The sequence below is a fragment of the Histomonas meleagridis genome, assembly GCF_020186115.1.
Source record: "Histomonas meleagridis strain 2922-C6/04-10x chromosome Unknown contig_40, whole genome shotgun sequence".
In the NCBI taxonomy this organism is placed as follows: domain Eukaryota; phylum Parabasalia; order Tritrichomonadida; family Dientamoebidae; genus Histomonas; species Histomonas meleagridis.
In genome coordinates this window covers 428,770-450,415 of record NW_027150884.1, presented here as the reverse complement: position 1 = coordinate 450,415, position 21,646 = coordinate 428,770, and the positions used below count along the sequence as shown (strand labels likewise).

Below are 21,646 nucleotides of genomic sequence, written 5' to 3'. Positions count from 1 at the left end.
ATTCAATTTCAAAAACGAAACAATGAATCAAAACTTTTAGTAAAACATGTTGCATATTTTACTCTTAATATTAAACATTATCTGCTAGTTATTAGGGCACTCTTAATTTGCTATACTACATAATTAAAATTAATGAATTTGTTATTATATTTTTCTAAAACTAGTTCACTTAAGATATAACCATAATAAGAAATTCATTCCCAGAAGTACTTTATTTTATTTTTACCAAGTATGCAATAAAAATATTATTCAAAATTATACAATAATGAATATTATTCAATATCATTTATAAAACAGCAAACAACAAAAAAGGTTGCGATCAGAGTAACTATGACGTTGCATCATGACTTCAGTCGAAAGTTTTCATCACATCGCAGAGACGCCACAAAGACGTCTGCCAAAGATGGTCAAACAAGCATAGACAATTGCAGCTTTCACCAAATTAACGGTCGATGGTTGTAAAATTGAGAAAAGCACTTTTTAATAAAGAAATTGAATGCACAAAGATCTTTGGCAAATTTTATAATTAAAATTTTCCATTTGCACGTAGTGATTTTGTCCGGTGTCCCAGAAAAAGTTGATTTTAAATATAAAAAATTTTCCAGCTGATACAAGCTTCATTTTTTGATGGGTGCTTCAAGTTCATTTGACTCTTATTTCAACAACGATTCTCCATTTGGTGTTGATTCAACATTTGGATTGGATAGAAAACCATTTGGACAAAACTCTACTTATGAAAATGAAAATTTGTATGGAATGAATTTTTCAAGAACAAGAAATCCTGATCCAGGTTTTGAACGAACGGATAATTCTTATATAAGATATAACAAAGCAATTGATTATGAACACCGCGTTTATGAAGACATGAAAAGAGGAAAGGCTACATTTGGAGATTATTTAGAGGCATGTCAAATAAGAAATTCTGAGAACTTAAGATATCACAAGGGATACTAAGTAAAGTACCTTAATTTTAATTTTTTGTTTTTTCTTCTTCTTTGCGTTTACATTTCTCCATACGATTGAAATTCCAAAAAATGTATCATATTATTTATCAGTTTGCCACAATAATTATTCGATAACTTAATAATTTATTGCAAATATTTCACGAAAAAATCATTTTATTCAAATCAATTTTTAATTTTAAGTCAATCGCTGCTTTAACATTCTATAAATTCTTAAGAAGTCGAAGTTGCTTCCCTTTAATCGGTTGAACTCTATTAAATTCGTTCCATGCACCTCTGTAATTTCGATTCTAATGTGTACATAACCTTTAGCGATTTGTACGTAAGCCTTTAGTACGTTTTTGTTTTCCTTCGTTGGCATTATTTGTGCATTTATGCTCATTAGTGTTTCTTTGATTATGTTCTTGATCTCATCGATAGGTAATGATGAAGAAAATGTCGTCGAAGCATTTACGGGCACTGCGCTATTAACTAATCGATCCATTTTAACAGATGACATCTTAGCAAAGAGCTCAAACGCATTAATTCCTTCGCCTTCGTTTTGTTGCTCTTTGTCTTTCTTGATTTCAGTAACATTCGAAGACTGAATTTTCGAGTTCTTCTTGATTTTTCCTTTGATACGATTGTAATTAACACTGAACCATGGATGCTTTCGTATTTGTTTAATGGTGTATCGAACTTTGGGATCGGCAACAATTATGTGTTTCATCAGATCAACAGCACCTGGCGGAAAGCTGGATGGATACGTGATTTTGACATTAATGATTTCTTGTGCAAGCTCTGGTAATGTCGGAGCATCAAATGGTAAGGCGGCAGCAAGCATGACATACAATATGACACCTGCACTCCAAATATCAACTGGCCGGCCATCATAGCCATCGGCACAGAGAATTTCTGGAGCTACATAATTGGGGGTACCGCATCGGGTTTGAAGCATTTGGTCTTCATTATTGGAAAATATGGAAAGACCAAAATCTGCGATCTTTAAATTACCTTCGTTGTCAAGTAAAAGATTTTCAGGCTTTAGATCACGATGAATAGCATTATGTTTGTGCATATAATCAAGAGCATCAATAAGTTGTTGAAAATAAGAACGAGCAGCATCTTCTGGTAATGGCCCATCTTGAGCAAGCTTGTTGAAAAGTTCACCGCCTTGTGCTAGATCAAGAACAAAATATATGTACTTTGAAGAATGCATAACTGCATGTAATTTAATGAGACCAGGATGACTCATCTTTGACATGACATCAATTTCACGTTGTAATTGTGTTTCCATTTGATTTTCTCTGATTAAATTTTGGTCAATTATCTTTAAAGCATATTGCTTCCCAGTCGGAATATGTACGACTTGCTTGACTTTTGAGAATGAACCTTCGCCAAGAATTTTAATTACTTTGTAATCACCGATTGTACTCATAAAAAATTAAATTGTTACTATTATGTAAACCTCCGAAATTCTTTTTTCTGGCGTTAAAATGGCACTTTTATATGCGAGGTGGTTAATGCACTTTTAAATTCGATCATATTTGATTCAAAAAATGAAAGTATGGCAAAATATTTGGTGGCCGTTAACATAATTTAAAAGTTAAATTATCTCAAATCAAAAGTTTTTTGTAAATTATTTTAAAAATTCTTAGAGGATGTATAAAAAAATATGTTTTAAAAAGAGTTAATCCAAATAAATAATTGAAATAAGTTAAATTAAAGGGGAAAATTTTAGTGAAGTTTTAGAACATAAGGGCCTTAAATGGTGGATCTGGATTTCATAGGAAGTAAATTTAAGAAGGAAAAAATCCTAATGAAATTGAGTTTTTATTTATTTTTTCATGTGTCACTTTTTATACGTTTTTTTGATGAATCAAATCCATAACGAAGAAAGTGCAAAAGAATATATAAAAGAAAAAAGGATTTTACAACTAGTACAAGCACTAACAACAGCAATTGCATATTCACAGCCTGAAGACCCAGTTTCATTTCTTGAACAGTTATTATCAGATATTAAAAAAGCACGTGATTCAAATGAAGCCATATTCATTTGTTTTTCTCCTGATAATATAAAAACAATGTTTACAGTTCTTGATCCATTCAACAAAGGGACAATTACGCGAGCTCAATTTGAAGGTGCTTTAAGGAATTTCGGAGTTGATATTGACCTTATACCAGATATCATTGGAGAAGGAAATGGACCTTACAAGATAGAAGAATTTTCAAAAGCAATTCAAGCTGGAATTCGACAAACATTGTTTCCACAAAAATAAATCTGTGGTTTAATTCTCTTATTTTTTGCAGTGTAATTTTAGTTTTTAATTTTTTAATTTTTCGAATTTTTGAATTTTCAAATCTTGAAATGAAATATATTTTAAAATTTAAACAACTTTTATTATCAAATAAAAATCAGTTTAAAACCTGTTTGAAAAACTCTTAGTAAGATTGAATTTAAGTAACCAAATATGAATTATTAAATTTCAAATCCAAAACATTTTAAACAATTTAAATTATTTTATTCCATTGTTATGCCTTGTGGTTCATTATATATTCAAAGTTTAATTTGCATATAAATCGAGATTTCTGTTGTTATTTTTTTAGCAAAAAAGTGCTTTCCACCGGTAAAAAGTGCAATGGGAGAAACCAGCAAGCGAAGGCACAAAATCTACGAACTTCCCGAAGATATAGCTAAAAGCACAATAGCCCTTCAAATGTTTCTTGCACAACAGCCACCAGAGCTTTCATGTCCTCCTGCTCGAGCATCAGCAATGTTTTATTTTAAAAAAACATATCAAGGCCAGCGACAAGATGATATAAGCCTGATTTACTTTCAAGTTGCCTCTTTGCATCTTGCCTCTAAAGTATTTGATAAACCACGATCTCTTCAAAAAATGATTATTGATTTAGAAACTGCTCAAAAGCAAAGCAACATTATTAGCTTGGTTCCCAGTCTTAAATTGCTTTCGATTAAGGATCCAGATTTCCGGCAAGTTTTAACAAAAAATTTAATCCAAGCAGAAAATGATATTATATATCGACTAGATTTTCATTTTGACATCCCTTTACCTTATCCAAATGTTCAATACCTTACAGACAATTTAACACATTGGCATATTTCCAGGAGTGATCAATTATTTTTGGAATTCAAAAAAGAAATCTGCGAAAAGTCATTTAGATTTCTTAATGATCTTCAAGGTAGTCCACTCTTTTATCAGTATCCACCCGACATCGTAGCTGAAGCATCAGTTTATCTCACATTCGAAAAGTTGGGCGCACCACTAATAAACCCTCATAAAATGAAATGGTACGAACCACTTCTTCCTTTCCGCGACATCAATGAAGTTGAAGAAGCGAACAAGAAGATATATGGCTATTTTAAATCGATGAATGTAATGCGCGATAAAGTCAAAATGGATACACCAATAGATCCGTCATGTCTTCTTAAATTTCATTACGTGCCTTTGGAAGATGTTGATATCCCTGAAAACATGTGTCCACCACCTCCATTAGAACTTGTAAAATCTTTTGCTGGTCCATTCGATACATTTAATAATCAATGGTCGGAGCATAAACCAAAAGTTCCCCCACCTCCTGCTGACTTAATGGAAATGGAAGTGAGGAAAGCTAATGTTACATTCCCGAAGAAACAAAGAACTCGAAGCGAGGAAACATTGAATAATTTACTATATTCCGATAGCTTAGAAAAAGAGAATCAATTTGAAAGCGCCCAAAATATGCCAAAAAGATTTCAGGAAAATTCATTCAGACAAAAAAGTGATAGGAGTGTTAACGGTCGCTATCCTCAACAAAATAGAAACCCCGAATGGAACGACAGATTTCCAATGTATGAATCAATACGTTATGAGGAATATTCATACGAAGAATTCCAAAGAGGTCCAAGAAATAATATGTATCCAAGAAGACCACCAGAGTATTATCCACCAAGAGATGAATATTATAGACAAGGACCACCAGATGATAGGTACTACGACGATTACTGCGATGGCCACTATGATGATCGTTACCCAAATCCAAGGAATTTTGATTATGATTATGACCATAGAGAAAATTATCGATACCCAGAGCAAGATAGAAGACCTCCAAGAAGAGAACCAGAAAGAAGCCCACCACGCAGAGATGACCATTATTGTTACCAAAGGCCTGGTCGTTATTGAATATATATTATTATTAATGAAAACTTATTATTCAAAGGTGAATTGTTTTGATATTGAGCGAATTGAATAATGCATTTATGCAATTAAAAAACTTAGGATTTTATTAAAATTATTCGAATAATAATCAAAATGTATTAATTTCAAAAATTTGCGGTGAAATTCTTCAAAAATTAATTTCCACTTATCATAAAAAAATATGATGTTTTAAATAAATGTATATCATATAAATAAACTTATAATATGAAATTTACCAATAATTTTTTTTACTCGTTTAACTTTTACTTAATGAATGGAATCCTTGTTGGAGTGTTGTGGCGATATTTCTTGTAACTGTCACCGAAAATTTCGAGAAGAGCTTTTTCCTCATTTGGAATTCGATCATAGAAAAAGTACCATGTAACAATGATAAATATAATTGTTGTAATAGGATTAAGAAGTATCATTTGTGTTGCTGGTGCAAAGATCAAAAAGCCAAAATATGAAGGATGACGGAAATATTTGTAGATTCCACCTGTTATTAATACATGACCTTCAACTTTTTCATATGCAATTAAGTGTGTGAATGATTTTCCTGCTGTTATAATGGCAGTAAAACGGATAGTCAAACCAATAATTACAAGTACTATTCCAATCCAAAAGAAAGGAGATTTAAGATTTGATTTTGACTCGCCCCAAAAATATTTCTCTATTGCGTATTCAATAAATCCAACAGTATATGCTAATATTGATTCCTTTGAAATGCAAAAAGAAGAAAGATTTGTTTCTTTTGGATGATGAAGATAGTTTAAAACAAATTCAGTTATGTGATAAAATGCTAGAATTAAAAATAAAACACCTAATTGGATCAAGGAATCATTATCAAGAAACATTTTTTCCTTTTAGAGCTGCTACAAACCGCTGAATTCAAACAACCTATACAATTTTTTGTATATAACTGTCACTTTTTCGTTTTAAAACCGTTTTGTTTCAATGTAATTATTTCTGTCATTTTATTTCAAATAAATCATATAACAAATCATTAGTTTCAAAGAGCTCAATCCCTATTTTTTGCATGCTCAACAAGGTGATAAGGTGTTAGTACTAAATTTAGGTTGGATGCTAATTCATAGAGTTCTTTTGTATAAATATGGTTTAATTATTTTGTGAATTTAATGATCCTTTTCGATTAAAATAGTTTTACATGTTATTAAAATCAATCATTAAAATTTTATTAAAATATCTTCATAGACGTAACAATTTAAATAACGATTTATTTCATAAACATCAAACTGAAGACATTTTTATTTAGTTGGTTTAACAATGGATGCTGATGAAGATACATAGTGTATATGTCTTATTATTTCCCCTGATAAAAAGTCATCAGTTAACGTGTTTAATCTTTCCTCCGACAGAAACAATTCAGTTCCATTTTGGAAACCTATATCCTCATTACCTAATAAGTTCAGGTACACAGATGGTACCAAAAGCAAATGAACTTCTGGATGAAATCTTTGTCTAAACACCAAAATTGTTCTTGAATGCGCAGAATTTAACATCATTACAAGATGCATATCATCTTTTGAACCTTCATAATGTTGCGGTCTATCAATTAAAGTTCCATCATGAAGACTTATGACATATTCTTTTTCACTTGTCTCAATTTCACGACAAAAGTTATATGGCTCTTTACCTAAATGCAAAAAGTTTTTCGGAAGTTTTGTTAAACTAAAAGGCTTTAAGTTATATTCATTTCCATTATATTTTATATTATATCTTTTACATAAATTTTCATTTAATAATTCTATTCGCCAATCAATATTTTCCTCATTTTTACTTAAAGCAAAATATTCAAATAATCTTATTCGTCTTAATAATAAATATAATTCTTCTCCATTAAGTTCATTTATATATTTATTCATTATTTCATTAAATTTATTCTCAGGAAAATCACATTTTATTATATCCAAAACAAAATTCTGGAAAATCGAATTTGCTTTCACATTAAACTCAGAACTTTTCAACAAAATAACTTTTAAATTTAAAAAGAAATTTCGCGTTAATATTAAATATTTCTTCGATTCTAAACAATATAAATTCGATCTTAATCTTAACTCATAAATTATAAATATACTACAAAATGAAATAAAAATTTGATTTGTATTAACGAAATATTTTTCGAAATCATTAACAGCTTTAAATACATTTTCATTTTTCAAATCATTTCGATTATCAAGTTTCGGTAAACATATATTACGTAAATATCTATCGACGGGACATATATCATGTAAACATTTTTTATGTACTAAATGTGTACATAAAGTAAAACATTTTATTTGTTCAATTGTTCCATAATTATCATATTCCAAAGGTATTGTCGAATTATACATATAAAGTGGATAACAAAGAATTTCATTATCATTAGTTCTACATGCAGAACATTGTTCATTATCTTCTGCTGAATCACTTTCATCAAAATCGAAATTATTATCTTTTTCAAATTGTTCCATTTTGTTATTAAATGATTGAAGAATTGATGACTTTAAATCTTTTAATTTATTATTTGTTGTTTTAGTTTCATTTGTTTTTGGTATTTCATATGAAATATTCATTTGCATAAGTGCATTTTGTCCAATTGGACCTAATTCACTTATTAAATCGACAAATGATTTTGGTGAATAATTTTGGAGTTGATATTTTTGATACATTAAAGATTCGAAATCATTTGGAATTTTCGTAATTAATTCTTCAATATTTTTTACGATAATTATATTTTCTAAATTTTTATTTGATTTTTTCGAATAAAATTTCGATGTTGTTAATAAAAGATTTATTATAAGTTGATTTGTTTCTTGCGAATATTTATTTAACAAAATATAATATTCGATAGCTAAAAGCGTTGGCGCATTTAAACATGAATGTAAATCCATTCCAAATGGTTCTTCAGTAAAAGGTTTAAAAGGCATTAATTCATTTGGATATTTCGAAATATATTTCGAATAAATCGATAATATTTGATTTGATTCATAAATAGGTGCTAATGGATCCCATAAAGTTCTCGACTTTAATTTAAATGTTACACCATTTGGTGAAGGAGAAGAAGTTGAGATTGTATCCAAATGATTTTTAATTTTTTTGAGATAAGTTATTCCTTCGAATTGAAATATTTCTTTAAAAGAATTAAATAACTTTTGTCGGAATAATAATTTTGTAATTAATTTTTGATTTAATTTTTCAGTTTTATTATCATTAATCTCTAATCGATCAAATATTAAAGTCGAAATAAAATGAATAAAAATAAAATAAATTATTTTATCCTTTTGTACTGTTTCATCAAATATTCCAATAGTATGTGCAATTGTATTAATCATTTTTTCTTTGTTTTGAGTTAATCCAAGACAAATCTGCATTAAGACAAATAAATCGGAATAAGTATTCATAATAAATGTATATTTTAAGAATGTTGATAACCCGTAACAACAAGTTGCTTCTTGATGGCGATAAAGATCTAATGAAAGTAATACACGTTGTACATTTAAAGAAGAAAGTAATAAAAAGTTATCAACATCATTAATATTATCATTTAAAATTGTTTTAATGTTTTCCTTTGGTTGTAATAATAAAGACTTTAATAAGAAAAACGGAGGAAAATATAAAGAAATAGAACATCCATTAAATAATGAATCATTAATTTTATCATCAATATAAATTGATTTGAAATAACTTTCGAATTTTATAATAGAAAATTTAATTTCTAAATTTTCACATTTCTCAAATCCTTTAAATACATTCACAAATCTAAAGTTATAAATGTTAAATAAAATAAAACGTAAATCTTCTGAACCTTCTTTAATATTTGTATATAAAATTGCATTTTCATCTAAAACTATATCAGTTAAACCATCCAAAATTCGTTGGCGTTCATTTTTAAAAGTTTCATTTGATAAAATTATTTCAAATGAATCAAAAAATGGAAAATCACCTTTGTTAAATATGCATTCTTTAAATAAATTTTTATCATGTGCAAGTGATAATTGTTTTTGTTGATATAGTTTCAATGTATCTAAAAAACATTTACAAAAATCAAATTTATAATGCTCAGAATAATATTGAAACAAATAATCAGCTGAAAAATGAAAACCTAAATTCATTAATGGAACCAATTTTTTATGTTCATAATTTCCGTTTTTGATCTTTTCATATATATATTTTATGATTTTATAGAGATTGTTAAAATATACATGGCCAAACGTGAACTTAAATTTACTATCATTAACACAACAGCCAAATAATTCTGCAAGTGAATAGATAGATTTAGGATCAGCATCAAAACAGGAATCAATAATATCTGTGTATATGTTCCCTTTGCTTAATGAAGTAACAATTAAACTTACATATGAATCGCCAATTTCACAGATTCGTAAAAGCCATTCAATTAACGTAATGGCATCATTTGAATCCCCCTTGAGAAAAATGGGAAGATGTAAAGCAGCAGAATCAAAAATTTGTTGAAGAAGATTTGATATTGATGAGGGAATCTCGGATTCATTTTGGTGATTATGAAGAATGCAATTACCAGATGACTTCCATTGGAATTGATCACCACAATCACAATTTCCACTGCCAGTTGTAGAAATATAAATGGAATGACCTTCATGGTTTCCATTTAAAAAACATTGGAGACAAACACATCCGCCTTTTATTAATGTGCAATCTTCGCATAAAATGTGTAGTTGACTTTGCCCCCAGTTTGCTTGGCATTTGCAAAAATGGGTATTATCATGGAGATATTTAAGAAGATCGGAAAAATCTGTAAATTTGGAATCCTGACAAAGAATTGATTCCCATTCTTGGATCATGTCATTGGCACTATTGTTTTGATTTTTTATTTGTGTTCTCTCTTCCACACCGTCACTGTCAAAACCGTAAATAAAACAAACGGCCTCATATCGTACTTTTTGGAGTTTGAATAGTTTATTATACAGGAAGATTTCACCAAAGGCAAATAATTGAATAGAAAACGATCCAAACGTCACTTTTGATTAACGGTCTTCATGAGGTTTTTATAAAAACTGTTTTGCTTAATTTCAGAAACTTTGTTCGATTTTTCTCGCACGTTTAAAAAATCAGATGAAAAGTAAACAGAAATCACGTACAGACTCAAAACAATATTCATATAACCCTTCTTTTTCATCATATGAACAAATGGAAGAAACTGATGTTTCTTTTTCCTCTTCTATTCAAAGTTTTATCAAGCCAATTGGATCCGAAAAAGGTCTTTTTCAACAGAAACCCACTCGTGTCCTTTCCATTGATAAAGGACATGATCTTGCACAATCAGTTGATAATGATCCAGAGATGAATTCTCTTTTAAATCCGAATAATATTCTAATGATCAATAATCGACCATATTTAAAACTAAAACAAATAGGTAAGGGTGGCAGTTCCACTGTTTACAAAGTTCTTTCACTAGACTCAGAGATTTATGCAGTCAAAGAAGTCAACATTTCATTATCAGATAAATACATAGTTGATTCTTTTATCAATGAAATCCAACTTCTTCAAATCCTTCAAACTTCCAATCGTATTATTAAGCTTATAGACAGTGAAGTCAACATAAATGAAGGTAAAATCTTCATAATTCTTGAGCTTGGAGATATAGATCTTGCTTCACTTATAGCAAAGAATCGTCTCGAAAACGAAGATGTTGATCCCAACTTCCTTCGAATCATATGGCAAGAAATGCTTGAAGCCGTTTCAGCTGTTCACTCAGCTAATGTTGTTCACGGAGATCTAAAACCAGCAAATTTTCTATTTGCAGGTGGTACACTTAAACTTATTGATTTTGGTATTGCCAAATCTATCTCACCATACGACGATACCACATCAATTGAACGCGCACATCAAGTAGGGACAATTAATTACATGTCACCAGAGTCCTTACAGAAACGACCAATTGATGCACATAAAGGTGGTCGTATCAGACAAGGCCGACCAGCTGATGTATGGTCACTTGGATGTATTTTATACCAATTAGTGTACAATAGGCCACCATTTCCTCAGCAGGAATTGTTCCAAAAAATATCTGCGATATGTGATCCGAAATATAAAATCGAATTTCCTTTTGTTGATAGACCTGACATAGTACCATTGTTAGATGTCATGAAAAGCTGTTTAATTAGAGACCCTAAGAAAAGGCCGAAAATTAAAGATTTGTTGGACCATCCATATTTAACATTAAGACAAGTGGAATTGGAAAATGATTTGCTGACTTTCATTGATTCGATACAAGAAAATTTTTTGGATTTCGATTTCGACTCAGTGAAAGGAAAGCGCGTGTTGAAACGACTGGAAAATCGTTTGCTAAATAGTGAGCCTTTGTCAATCGAAGAATGCATCGAAGAAGAAAATTATCATAATTGATTATTTTGATAATTTTTATGTTTTGAATAAATTAACGCACTACTAAAACATTGTTATTTATGAAAAGGAAATTATTCCAGAAAAAGGATCGCAAGTTGATTCTGATATTCTAAATTTTAAAAAAAGAAGAAGTTCAGTTGTTATGATGAAATACTTATTTTACATTTGAATCAAAAATATTAATAGTGAGAAATTCGTGTTTTAAAAATGTGATATAAATGTTAAAGATATTTATCCTGGTAATTTAGTATTTGTTTAAAGAAATTGAAGTTCATAAATATTATTTGGAAGTTATTTAAAGTATTTTATTCAACTCTTATGATTGCATCATCAACAGGTAATGTTAGTATAGTTGAATTACTTCTTATGCAAGAAGGTATTGATATTAATTCCAAAAATATTTTGATGTTTAACCTAAAATTTATATTAATATTATGAAAATTCAAAATAATACATAAAAATTACTTAAAATATATATGACAACTCTTATGATTGCACATAAAAAACATAACAAAGAAATAATAGTTCAATTACTTTGTAAACAAGATAAAAAGATAAATGCACCAATTATCAATAAACTTTAAACTAGACCCATGTATCTTTAAATGAAGACATTATAATTTTATAATAAAGTCAAAATGAAGTTTATTAGTTAAGAAAACAGAGCTGAAAAGTAACATATATGCATAGTTAACCCTTTTTTATGCGTTTTATCTGTGATTTCAACATCAATTAATGTCGGTTCATGAATGGGTTCACTTTGGTAGAGATTATCACTAACTACAACTGATTGAAAAGCTCAACCAATACCATCTCCATAGTATGTTTGTTAGAGATTAATAGAAATCATGAACTTCTTCAAAAGTAACATTGTGATCAGATTTACTGTATACAAACGCGGCTTCTTTTAAGACAGGAGAATCTAGCATTTCAAGACAAGCAAGAACTTTCTCAATGGATGATTTGTCTACAAGATTAATTACAATCAACACGCGTGATGATTCATGTGCATAAACTGATGTCATTGATCTGTATTTGAATATGATACTTTTTTTCCTGATGCACCAATTGTTAATGTTACTGGGTAATTGAAAATACAATCGTATGCAACTGGCCAAGATGTGGCTTGTCGATAATTTAGTGTAACACTGAGAAAAATTGTGATTCCTTATATTTTATTCATTTCGAAATGTGGGTGGATCAAAGCCGACGGTTATATATTCAAAAATTCAATCAAGTAATTACTTAAGTCAAATCCTTTTCAAAAGTTGTTTTTATTCCTTTTCTCAGTCATCAATACAAGATCATTATTTCTTTGATGAAGTAAAACAGAACATCCAACAGAAGAAGAAAGAAAACTCATTGCGAATACAATTTATTATTTATGTCAGCGAACCACAAATCAATTTCTATATGATAATTCTATCAAATATATAAATCTTAACAAGCCATATATCATACGAAATAATACCGAAAGAACAGTTCTGATTAGGAATAATTATTCAGATATTACAGCACTTAAGTATTATGTAGAAGGAATTGATAATAATAATAATATACATAAATCACATATTGTTGAACTTAAAGTGCCAATAAAAACTTTGGGATATCGATATATTATTGATTCGAATCCGTATACAGTTATTACTAATAATACTAATTGTAATTTTACAAAAGATGAAATCATAACTAATATTATAAATGATAACGTGTATATTCATGTGGCAAAGGTAAACGATGTAGGTGAAATGAGTGAAACATCGCATTTATATATGGAGATAACACCAACGAGTACATTCACTAAGTCAAATACATATTCTAAATCAAATACATTTTCGAAATCTAATACATATTCTAAGTCAAATACATTCACTAAGTCAAATACATATTCTAAATCAAATACGTTCTCACATTCGAATACATTTACGAATTCGCTTATGTTTAACATGACAATGTCTTTAGTATATTCTCTTACTGTTACACAGTCATTAAGTGTTTTTAGTATTTCTGTTCTAAATACAGTTGTAAGTTCACATTCTCATTTAAATACGATTTTTAAGGAAACAAAAATTGTTTACTATTCATCATCGATAAGTTTTTACTCATTTTTCTTCACAATTTCTCAACACAATCAAATTAATACGAACACCATTTCCAAAAAAGTATTAATTGCGATAATTTGTTGCGCAGTTGTATTATTTGTTTTAATTGTTTTTGTTGTTATATTTTTGCTTCGTCATCGTAAACCCGGTTCATCATCAAATAACACGAAAGAATCGTTTGAAAAGGCGATTATTCCCGAAGAGATTTCGCATGTGGATACTGATGTTCAAAATTTAGTTAAAAAAGAAGAAGATCAATGGTTATAATGGAATATATATGAATAAAAATATTAGTCGTGTGAAAATCTTATTGACTTATGATACTTTCACTACGCACTCATGAAATTATTTTGTGCTTCATTCTTTGTGTTATCAAAATGTTTGATGACCAGATTCGGTTTCCCTGTGGGAATTATGTACAACAGCTCATGAATTCTCCATAAAAAAAAATCACGCATGCGTGATAAAATTTAAATATTTAAATATACTCAAAACAGGTTGATAGATCTATGTTTAATGATAATAGTAAATTTTATAAATAAATTTTTTTAACTTTTAAAGAAGGTGGATGTGTGAATTGTCATTTATTTATTACACTTTTGATGTGCGATAATTTTCATATTAATGATTCAATTGAACCGATAATTATCACTTTTTTCGATTTAAATTATCTACAGGGACTTCTCAATTTTTGGTCATATATATTCAATTTTTTTACGATTTTTCTCAAATTTAATTTCTTCCAAAAATACCTTTCAATATGCTCATTCAAAACTTATCATTGTGACAATGAAGCTCAACTCCCCAATACTGTTGGCTCTTTTATTTTCCTTAAAGTTTTCATATCAAATATCGCTTAATAAGCCTGGAGTACTAGGTTTTACTTATTCTTATCAAATCGTTCCTACATATGAAAAAACGAATATTAATACAAATACGACAATTTCATCTTATACAAACACAATGTCTAATACATATGTAATGTCTCAAACACTTACTGAATCAGTATATTTCACGGAATCATATTCTTTAATGAATTCACCTTCAGAAACATTTGTTCAAACACAAGTTTCTTTATATACAATGTCAAACACATACTCTAACACATTTTCAAATACATACGTGAGTAGTAACACTTTAGTATCATCACTTACACAAACAAAAATTGATATATTTACACAATCTCCATCTGTAACTCAATCTTATGTATCTGTTATTTCATATACAAATTTAGAAAGTTCATCATATGTATCAACACTTTCTCAAACTTTGGTAATAACATATGTTTCCTCAATTACTCAAACATATACAAATTCAGAGACATATTCGTCATCAATTACTTTATCAAAATCGATCATGACATCATTTATTAGTTCTTTAAGTAGTTCAAATACATACTCTTCATCATTAAAGAGTACAAATACATATACTAGTACACTCACTGTAGGATACACAACATCAAATACGAAATCGCTATCTAGCACACTTTCACCGACAATTTCTGTCATTTATTATACATCATATACAGGGTCAACAACATTAGTCGCTTCTCCTACAGATTCATATGCATTAATATTATCATATACTACTGTTGCATCAATTATAACAAGAATTCCATCACTTACAGTAACACAAACTCAAACAACATCAGTACCAAATCAGTTGAATTTACAAACTATTATTCCACCAACATATTACAAAAAAATTGGAATTAATGAAAATATTTCTTCCAATAAAGTTATGTTAGAAAAAAATTCTGAAACAAAAACAAGTCCTACAATTGGACAATTAATTATTTCTGGAGCAAAGCCTAATTATATTGTAATTCCTCTCATTACATCAGTCACTGTATATCTTATTGAATCAACACTAACAAGATCAGCAACATATTCAAAATCATTAACTTCTTCTGAAACAATGGTTTCGTCAATCACTCAGTCAGAAACAAAAGCATCATATCCAACAAGTTCATCAACATTAACAGGGACTTATGTCTTTTCAATTATCAGAACATTAATGACAACAAATACAAAAGTTCTAACAAATACTCAAACAAAAACGAACACAATGTCAATAACAAATGTTCCAACATCAATAACAACGCAAGTAGATATAAATGTATTCTCATCTGCAATAACAAAATCTAATACAAAATCATTATCTAATACTAATGTTAAAATAGATTCTTTCACTAATTCATATATGGAAGTCCAAGAAATGTCACTAACGTCTTCACAATCACCAAAATATTCTTTATCATTAATACCATCTACAACAAATGTACAAACAGTTATTCCAACATTATCATTCACTCATACATATATAAATGATCTTACATTGTCAGCGTTAGAAACACTAAGTCAAACTATTACACAATCACCAGTTTTATCATACAGTAACTTATTTTCATTAACAAATACATATACAAATACAGAATCAATAACATTATCACCGATATTAACATTATCAAATTCGGATACAATTTCAAATATATTAACATTATCGCCTCAATTAACATTTATAAATTCATATACATTAACAAATTCGTATCAATTAACATATCAACAAACATTAATACAAACTGAAGAAACCACAATGCAAACTGTATATGATTCATTGGTTTCAATTTCTATTCTAAGATCAGTAACAGAATCAATACTTATAACTCAATCTTTAAGTGTTGTTAATAGTTTTCTTTCAGCATCATTTACATATATAATTATGAATTCAGAAATTACATATACAAACACAATATTTATTTATTATGATTATACAATTATACAATTTACAACATTTCAAAAATTTTATTCAAATTATTTATATGTTTATGATAATCAATTTGAAACAAATGATCAAAAACAAAATCAATTTAACATTTATATCATTATTGGAATTGCAGCAGCTGTAGTTGTTATAATTATTGTTATTATTTCGGTAATCATTTACATTAATCGTCATAGAAACAATAGTATTGAAGAAATCGTTGAGGAACATAATTATAAAGATGGAGAAATTGATAGTTGTAAAAGTATTGTGAAAATGGATGATATCGATGAAGATCCATTTGCTGTCGATTTTGAAGAGCATAAGTTTGTCACTCCACTTTAAATTTATGAATTTAACTAAAAATGTGTAAGTTTTAAAATAAATATAAAATATAAATAAATAAATAAAATATAATATAGCTATCCCTATAGGAAAGAACTCACTCATTGAAACCTGGAAATTGAGTTGCAAATTATCCCATAGTATATAAAAGGCAGTGATGGTTTCTGATGGTTATCTCACATATCATTTAGTAAAAGCGATATATGAAAAACAGTTTTTTGAATGATCTGGAACGCAGTTTGGGAAACAGCACGCACAAAAAATGCCAATCTTAATTTTGTGTGAATTTTGCAGGTTATATTCAAAAGTTGCAACTGTTCCTCACAAAATGTGCTGTGGTCACTTTCCTGGTCTGTTGTTTTTCTTCCTTTTTTGTTCTGCTCTGGCTGAAACTTCAAATAATTTTGCAATCAATCTCAGTGTTGGCTTTGATGGTACTCGTGCTGAATTAAATTGGAGTGATTTTAACTCAACTCAAAATACAACTTTCATTGTTTATTCATCTGTAGATAATGGAAAAAACTGGCTTCCTGTAAGTTCGTTTGATTCTAGCACAACAAAAAATATTAGTCTACTTAATGTTTATCCTGCCAATCTAAGTATAGGTGTTCCAAATGTAAAATTCTTTTTCTCTGAAGATCAAACAAATTTTACAACACAACTATCAGCCTGTTTGAAAGTTTGGCTGGAAGGTGGGTGGTACATTTATGACAATGTAAATTATTCTTATAATCCATTAAATAAAATTCCTGATACCAACAACAAATTCATTAACGTAACATTAATTAATATTTCTGATTTTCAAAATATGGAATTAAAAAGCATGTTCGATTATGATGTTATATTCTTTGGCATACATGATTCCAATGGCAAAGACGTAATAAATGATGAAGCGGTTGAACTTGTTTCACAGTACATTGATCTTGGATATGGCGTCGTGCTTGGTCACGATGTTGTGGGTGCTGAATATGGTAACGAAGTCGGACTTGGCCGCATTGCTGATAAATTTGGAATTAAACTCGGAACTGCAAATTGTTCACAAACCATAAAATGTTCAAATGGAACTATAAATGACAAATGGCGTCATTGGTCAGGTGAAATCTTTGTTAAGAAAGTCGGATTACCTACACAATATCCATATGAAATCAATCAATCAAATTATTCGATACCAATTACACACACAGCCGAAAATGCTGCGTTTGGCGATGTTTGGATGGAGCTAAGTAATCGAACTGAAGATATTCCAAAAGATCAATACGAAGGAAATTTCACAGCAGCAGAAAGTTACGCATGGAATCTTACGGGATATTCTGAAACAAGATATGGAAATCCGCACTATTATTTAACTACATACAATAACACAGCTATGATTCAAACAGGACACAATCCATTTAATATAACAGAGGAAGAGCGAAAACTCATAGTCAATTCGATTTGTTATGTATACCAAAGAACAACGAATAATTTTTTATATGATAACTCTCTCCAATACATAAATGAACCAAACGCACCAAATATTACGATGACTGATGAAAACAATTATCGTAATAGAACAATATTAATAACCCCAAATCCAAATGAAATTATGTATCGAGTGATTAGATTTGAAAATAATAATGCAACATATTATTCTAATAATGTTTCACTTGAGTATTCAACAATAAGTGAATATCTTTATATTATTGATAATTATGAATCAACAAATATTACATCCAATACATTAAATCAAACCAAAAATACAACAACAGGAACCATTAGTAATATTACAAATGAAGAATCATATATTCATGCAGTTGCAATTGATAAATTAGGGAGAATGAGCTTAACAACACACTATTCTATCAAAGAAATACCAACGCAAACATTCACACAAAGTAACACATATTCTGAATCAAATACATTTACACAAAGTAACACATATACCAAATCAAATGCATTTACACAGAGTAATTCATTCACCAAATCGAATTCATTTACTGAGTCACAAATTTTTAATTCAAACATTACTCGTTCTATAACATTTTCATTGACATTTTCTGCGTCATTAAGTTTAGTTCAGAAATCGATTTTAAACACATTTGTTATATCTAAAATTGGCTCAAGTGTCATATACATTCAAACAGAATTTATATTTTTCGATTATACAATTTATTACCTTCATTCATACATTAGTTATTATTCGAATTTATATATATATAATGATCAAAGCGAAAGTAATAATTCGAAAACAATATCCAAAGGCTCAATGATTGCAATCATTTGTGTTTCCGTGGCAATTGTTCTTATTGTTATTTCACTGTTCATATTTTTATTCCGACATAATAAATCCAAATTACAAATGAGCAGCACTAATGAATCAAGCAAAAACATAAAATCTGAGAAATCAAACGCAATTAATAACGATATTCAACAATTAGCACTTAAAGAAGATGATCAATGGCTATAACATCATTTCAAAATATACCAAAATTCGAAAATATTTTTTGTTTGTAAGTAAAAAATGAGTACTTCTTCTAAAATATTTAATCGCACTGTCGATAAAGAAATGAAATTTTCTGATTTTTAATGATATAACCAAAATATTCAATTAAACACATTGTAAATGAATAAACTGTTATTGATATATTTATACTTAAAAACAATATTTATTCATAAACAAGAAACTATTTGATGGATTTGTTATTTTCTTCATCATCTGAACTTGACGCAAATCCATCAAAATTCATTTTCCCGTTTGTTTTAGGTTTTTCTTGTTCATCATCACTTGATGAACTCGAAGCGAATCCATCAAATCTTCCGTCTTCTTTTTCTTTATTCGATTCATTAACTTTTACACTTTCGCTCAAATCCGAAACTGTTTGCGAATTCTTTTTAGGTATTTCGGAGACTTCGCTTGACTTTTTATCATTTTCTGTAACTTCAGTTTTTTCAGATGATTTTGTTTTCTGAGAATTTTCATTTATCGAATTTTGTTCATATTGTACATTATCATCGACTGATTTCATTGATTCATTATTTAATTCAGAATCATTTGATTCATTTGGATATGAATATTCCGCTTCAGAAAATATATCTCTTTGAGGAATAGCATAAGAAATTTCATATGCAATTGACTTAGTAGATGAAGTACGTTTTGGTATTTTAATTGATGTTTCGTTTTGCGTTTTCTTTGTTTGCTTTTTGTTGTATTTATTATAACTTTTATCCATGAATTTTTTGATCCTTTCTTCAATTTGTTCTGTTGTTTCTGGTTGATCGAATTTATATCTGTTCCTTTTAAGTAGGAAATCACGCGCTTTGTTTTGTATGTGATTTGGGATTTGATCGAATTCATTTTCTATTTGTGGTTTAGTTGTATATGAAAAAAGATTTTTTTGAAGTATTAAATTTGGCGTTTTGTGTTTGATTTCTTTCGATTGAGGCTTAGAAATAGTTAAAATTATGTTTTTGAGTGAATGAAATTCTTTTTCTTTTTGCGTAAATAATTCAAATTGCTTTTTAAGTTGTTGCTGAAGTTGTTCAACTTCATCATGAAAATCTTCTAATGGCTCATTATTGCATATATGTTGCCATGCATCAAAAAATTGGGTGTGAAATCTTTGAATATGTTTTTCTTGTTCATTTGTAGAATAAAATATACATTTACAGATTGGACATTTTTCAGATGTTCTCTCACGTTTGAGTTCTGATTTGATTCGCATAAATTGCTTTTGAAGGATGACATATTTTGATCGTATTTTTTTGTTGGACTTCTTTAATTCGTTGTTATTTTCATCCAGAATGCTTTGACACTTTAAAAGATATGAAATACAAACGTGTAGATGTTTGAGAAGACGAAAAACAATAGGGACTTTAATGATATTGAAATCGTAGCTTGAAAACTTACAAAGTAAAAAAGAGGAGATAATTTTGGACATTTGATTTGAATCTTCTTTTGCTTCAATAACATCTGGATTTAATTCATTTACAATATTCCAATCAAAGTAATCAGTATGAAAATAAGCATTCGCTGGATTTGGTTCTTGTGAGATCATCTGAAAATCTAAACGTTCATTTATTTTTTTCTTCACTAAAAATCAAAACAAATGTTCTTCTTTCAGATCGATTTATATTAAAGTGTTTGGTGCCCTTGCGCGGAGGATGCTTACACCACAAAATTGTTTTTAAAAAGAATTCCATTGATAAAAAAAATCTACCATATCAGTCACAAGAAGTAAAAATGAAGTTAACTTGGTTTATCACGTCGATTGTCCGTTTCTGACCCTGGTAAATCATCTTCTGATGAAGAACGATTGATGTTTAAGACATCTCTCTCCAAAAAATCTACATTTGGAAATGGTACTTCCCCATAATCTGTATCACAAACAATGCCGCATAAAGAGTTTCCTGGTAATCCAATGTTTACTTCTGATTGGTTATTCCTTATACAAGCTTCAAGGATTCTTTGAAAAGACCTGTCAAAAGTTTGATAATCAATGTTGTTTCCACTAGATGGGGAAAAAGAATTCTTTCGATTCCCTTGAGACTTTTTTCCCATCTTGAATCTGCCAAAATATTGTGTGATCACTTGCTTTCAAAAATTGGATTATTTGACAGATTGAATGGCAAAATATCTTTGATCGCCTAATTTCCAATGCCTATTCTTCTTTTTTCACCAAATATATAGCCTACATGCATAAAGGCAGCAAAAGATGAGTATTATTGTTTTCTACAAAAAGTTTGCGTACAAGGAAATAAATGAATTTTTATCATCTTTTGATATGTTTTGACAAATTTTGTCCACGGCATTTTGTTCCCAAAATATATTTTGCCTTTTCAGAGTGGGGATAATATTGTTAAAATAACATTCAGCAATGATTAATAACAAACATTCAGTATTGAATCTAGAACACTGCTCTATTTCAATAAATTTTAC

The 21,646-nt window shown here is 28.9% G+C and overlaps 7 protein-coding genes across 7 annotated transcripts; 4 read left to right on the top strand and 3 right to left on the bottom strand.

The window, feature by feature from the left end:
* Positions 1 to 1,140: 1,140 nt before the first annotated feature.
* On the bottom strand, positions 1,141 to 2,379 carry GO595_006158 (CAMK family protein kinase; the record flags this gene model as incomplete). Its single annotated transcript, XM_067919480.1, has 1 exon — positions 1,141 to 2,379. One exon carries the CDS (start codon positions 2,377 to 2,379, stop codon positions 1,141 to 1,143), a length of 1,239 nt encoding a protein of 412 aa, XP_067773754.1.
* Positions 2,380 to 2,788: 409 nt separating this feature from the next.
* GO595_006157 (EF-hand calcium-binding domain-containing protein 10-like) lies at positions 2,789 to 3,220 on the top strand (the record flags this gene model as incomplete). The annotated part of the gene is made up of 1 exon (XM_067919479.1): positions 2,789 to 3,220. One exon carries the CDS (start codon positions 2,789 to 2,791, stop codon positions 3,218 to 3,220), a length of 432 nt encoding a protein of 143 aa, XP_067773753.1.
* A 360-nt stretch (positions 3,221 to 3,580) lies between these two features.
* On the top strand, positions 3,581 to 5,122 carry GO595_006156 (cyclin-L1; the record flags this gene model as incomplete). Its single annotated transcript, XM_067919478.1, has 1 exon — positions 3,581 to 5,122. The coding sequence occupies one exon, from the start codon at positions 3,581 to 3,583 to the stop codon at positions 5,120 to 5,122; it is 1,542 nt and encodes a 513-aa protein (XP_067773752.1).
* A 5,106-nt stretch (positions 5,123 to 10,228) lies between these two features.
* On the top strand, positions 10,229 to 11,521 carry GO595_006155 (Pkinase-domain-containing protein; the record flags this gene model as incomplete). Its single annotated transcript, XM_067919477.1, has 1 exon — positions 10,229 to 11,521. One exon carries the CDS (start codon positions 10,229 to 10,231, stop codon positions 11,519 to 11,521), a length of 1,293 nt encoding a protein of 430 aa, XP_067773751.1.
* Positions 11,522 to 17,539: 6,018 nt separating this feature from the next.
* On the top strand, positions 17,540 to 19,177 carry GO595_006154 (bacterial Ig-like domain protein; the record flags this gene model as incomplete). Its single annotated transcript, XM_067919476.1, has 1 exon — positions 17,540 to 19,177. The coding sequence occupies one exon, from the start codon at positions 17,540 to 17,542 to the stop codon at positions 19,175 to 19,177; it is 1,638 nt and encodes a 545-aa protein (XP_067773750.1).
* Positions 19,178 to 19,394: 217 nt separating this feature from the next.
* GO595_006153 (uncharacterized protein) lies at positions 19,395 to 19,940 on the bottom strand (the record flags this gene model as incomplete). The annotated part of the gene is made up of 1 exon (XM_067919475.1): positions 19,395 to 19,940. The coding sequence occupies one exon, from the start codon at positions 19,938 to 19,940 to the stop codon at positions 19,395 to 19,397; it is 546 nt and encodes a 181-aa protein (XP_067773749.1).
* A 1,016-nt stretch (positions 19,941 to 20,956) lies between these two features.
* On the bottom strand, positions 20,957 to 21,268 carry GO595_006152 (uncharacterized protein; the record flags this gene model as incomplete). The annotated part of the gene is made up of 1 exon (XM_067919473.1): positions 20,957 to 21,268. The coding sequence occupies one exon, from the start codon at positions 21,266 to 21,268 to the stop codon at positions 20,957 to 20,959; it is 312 nt and encodes a 103-aa protein (XP_067773748.1).
* Between the last annotated feature and the right edge of the window lie 378 nt (positions 21,269 to 21,646).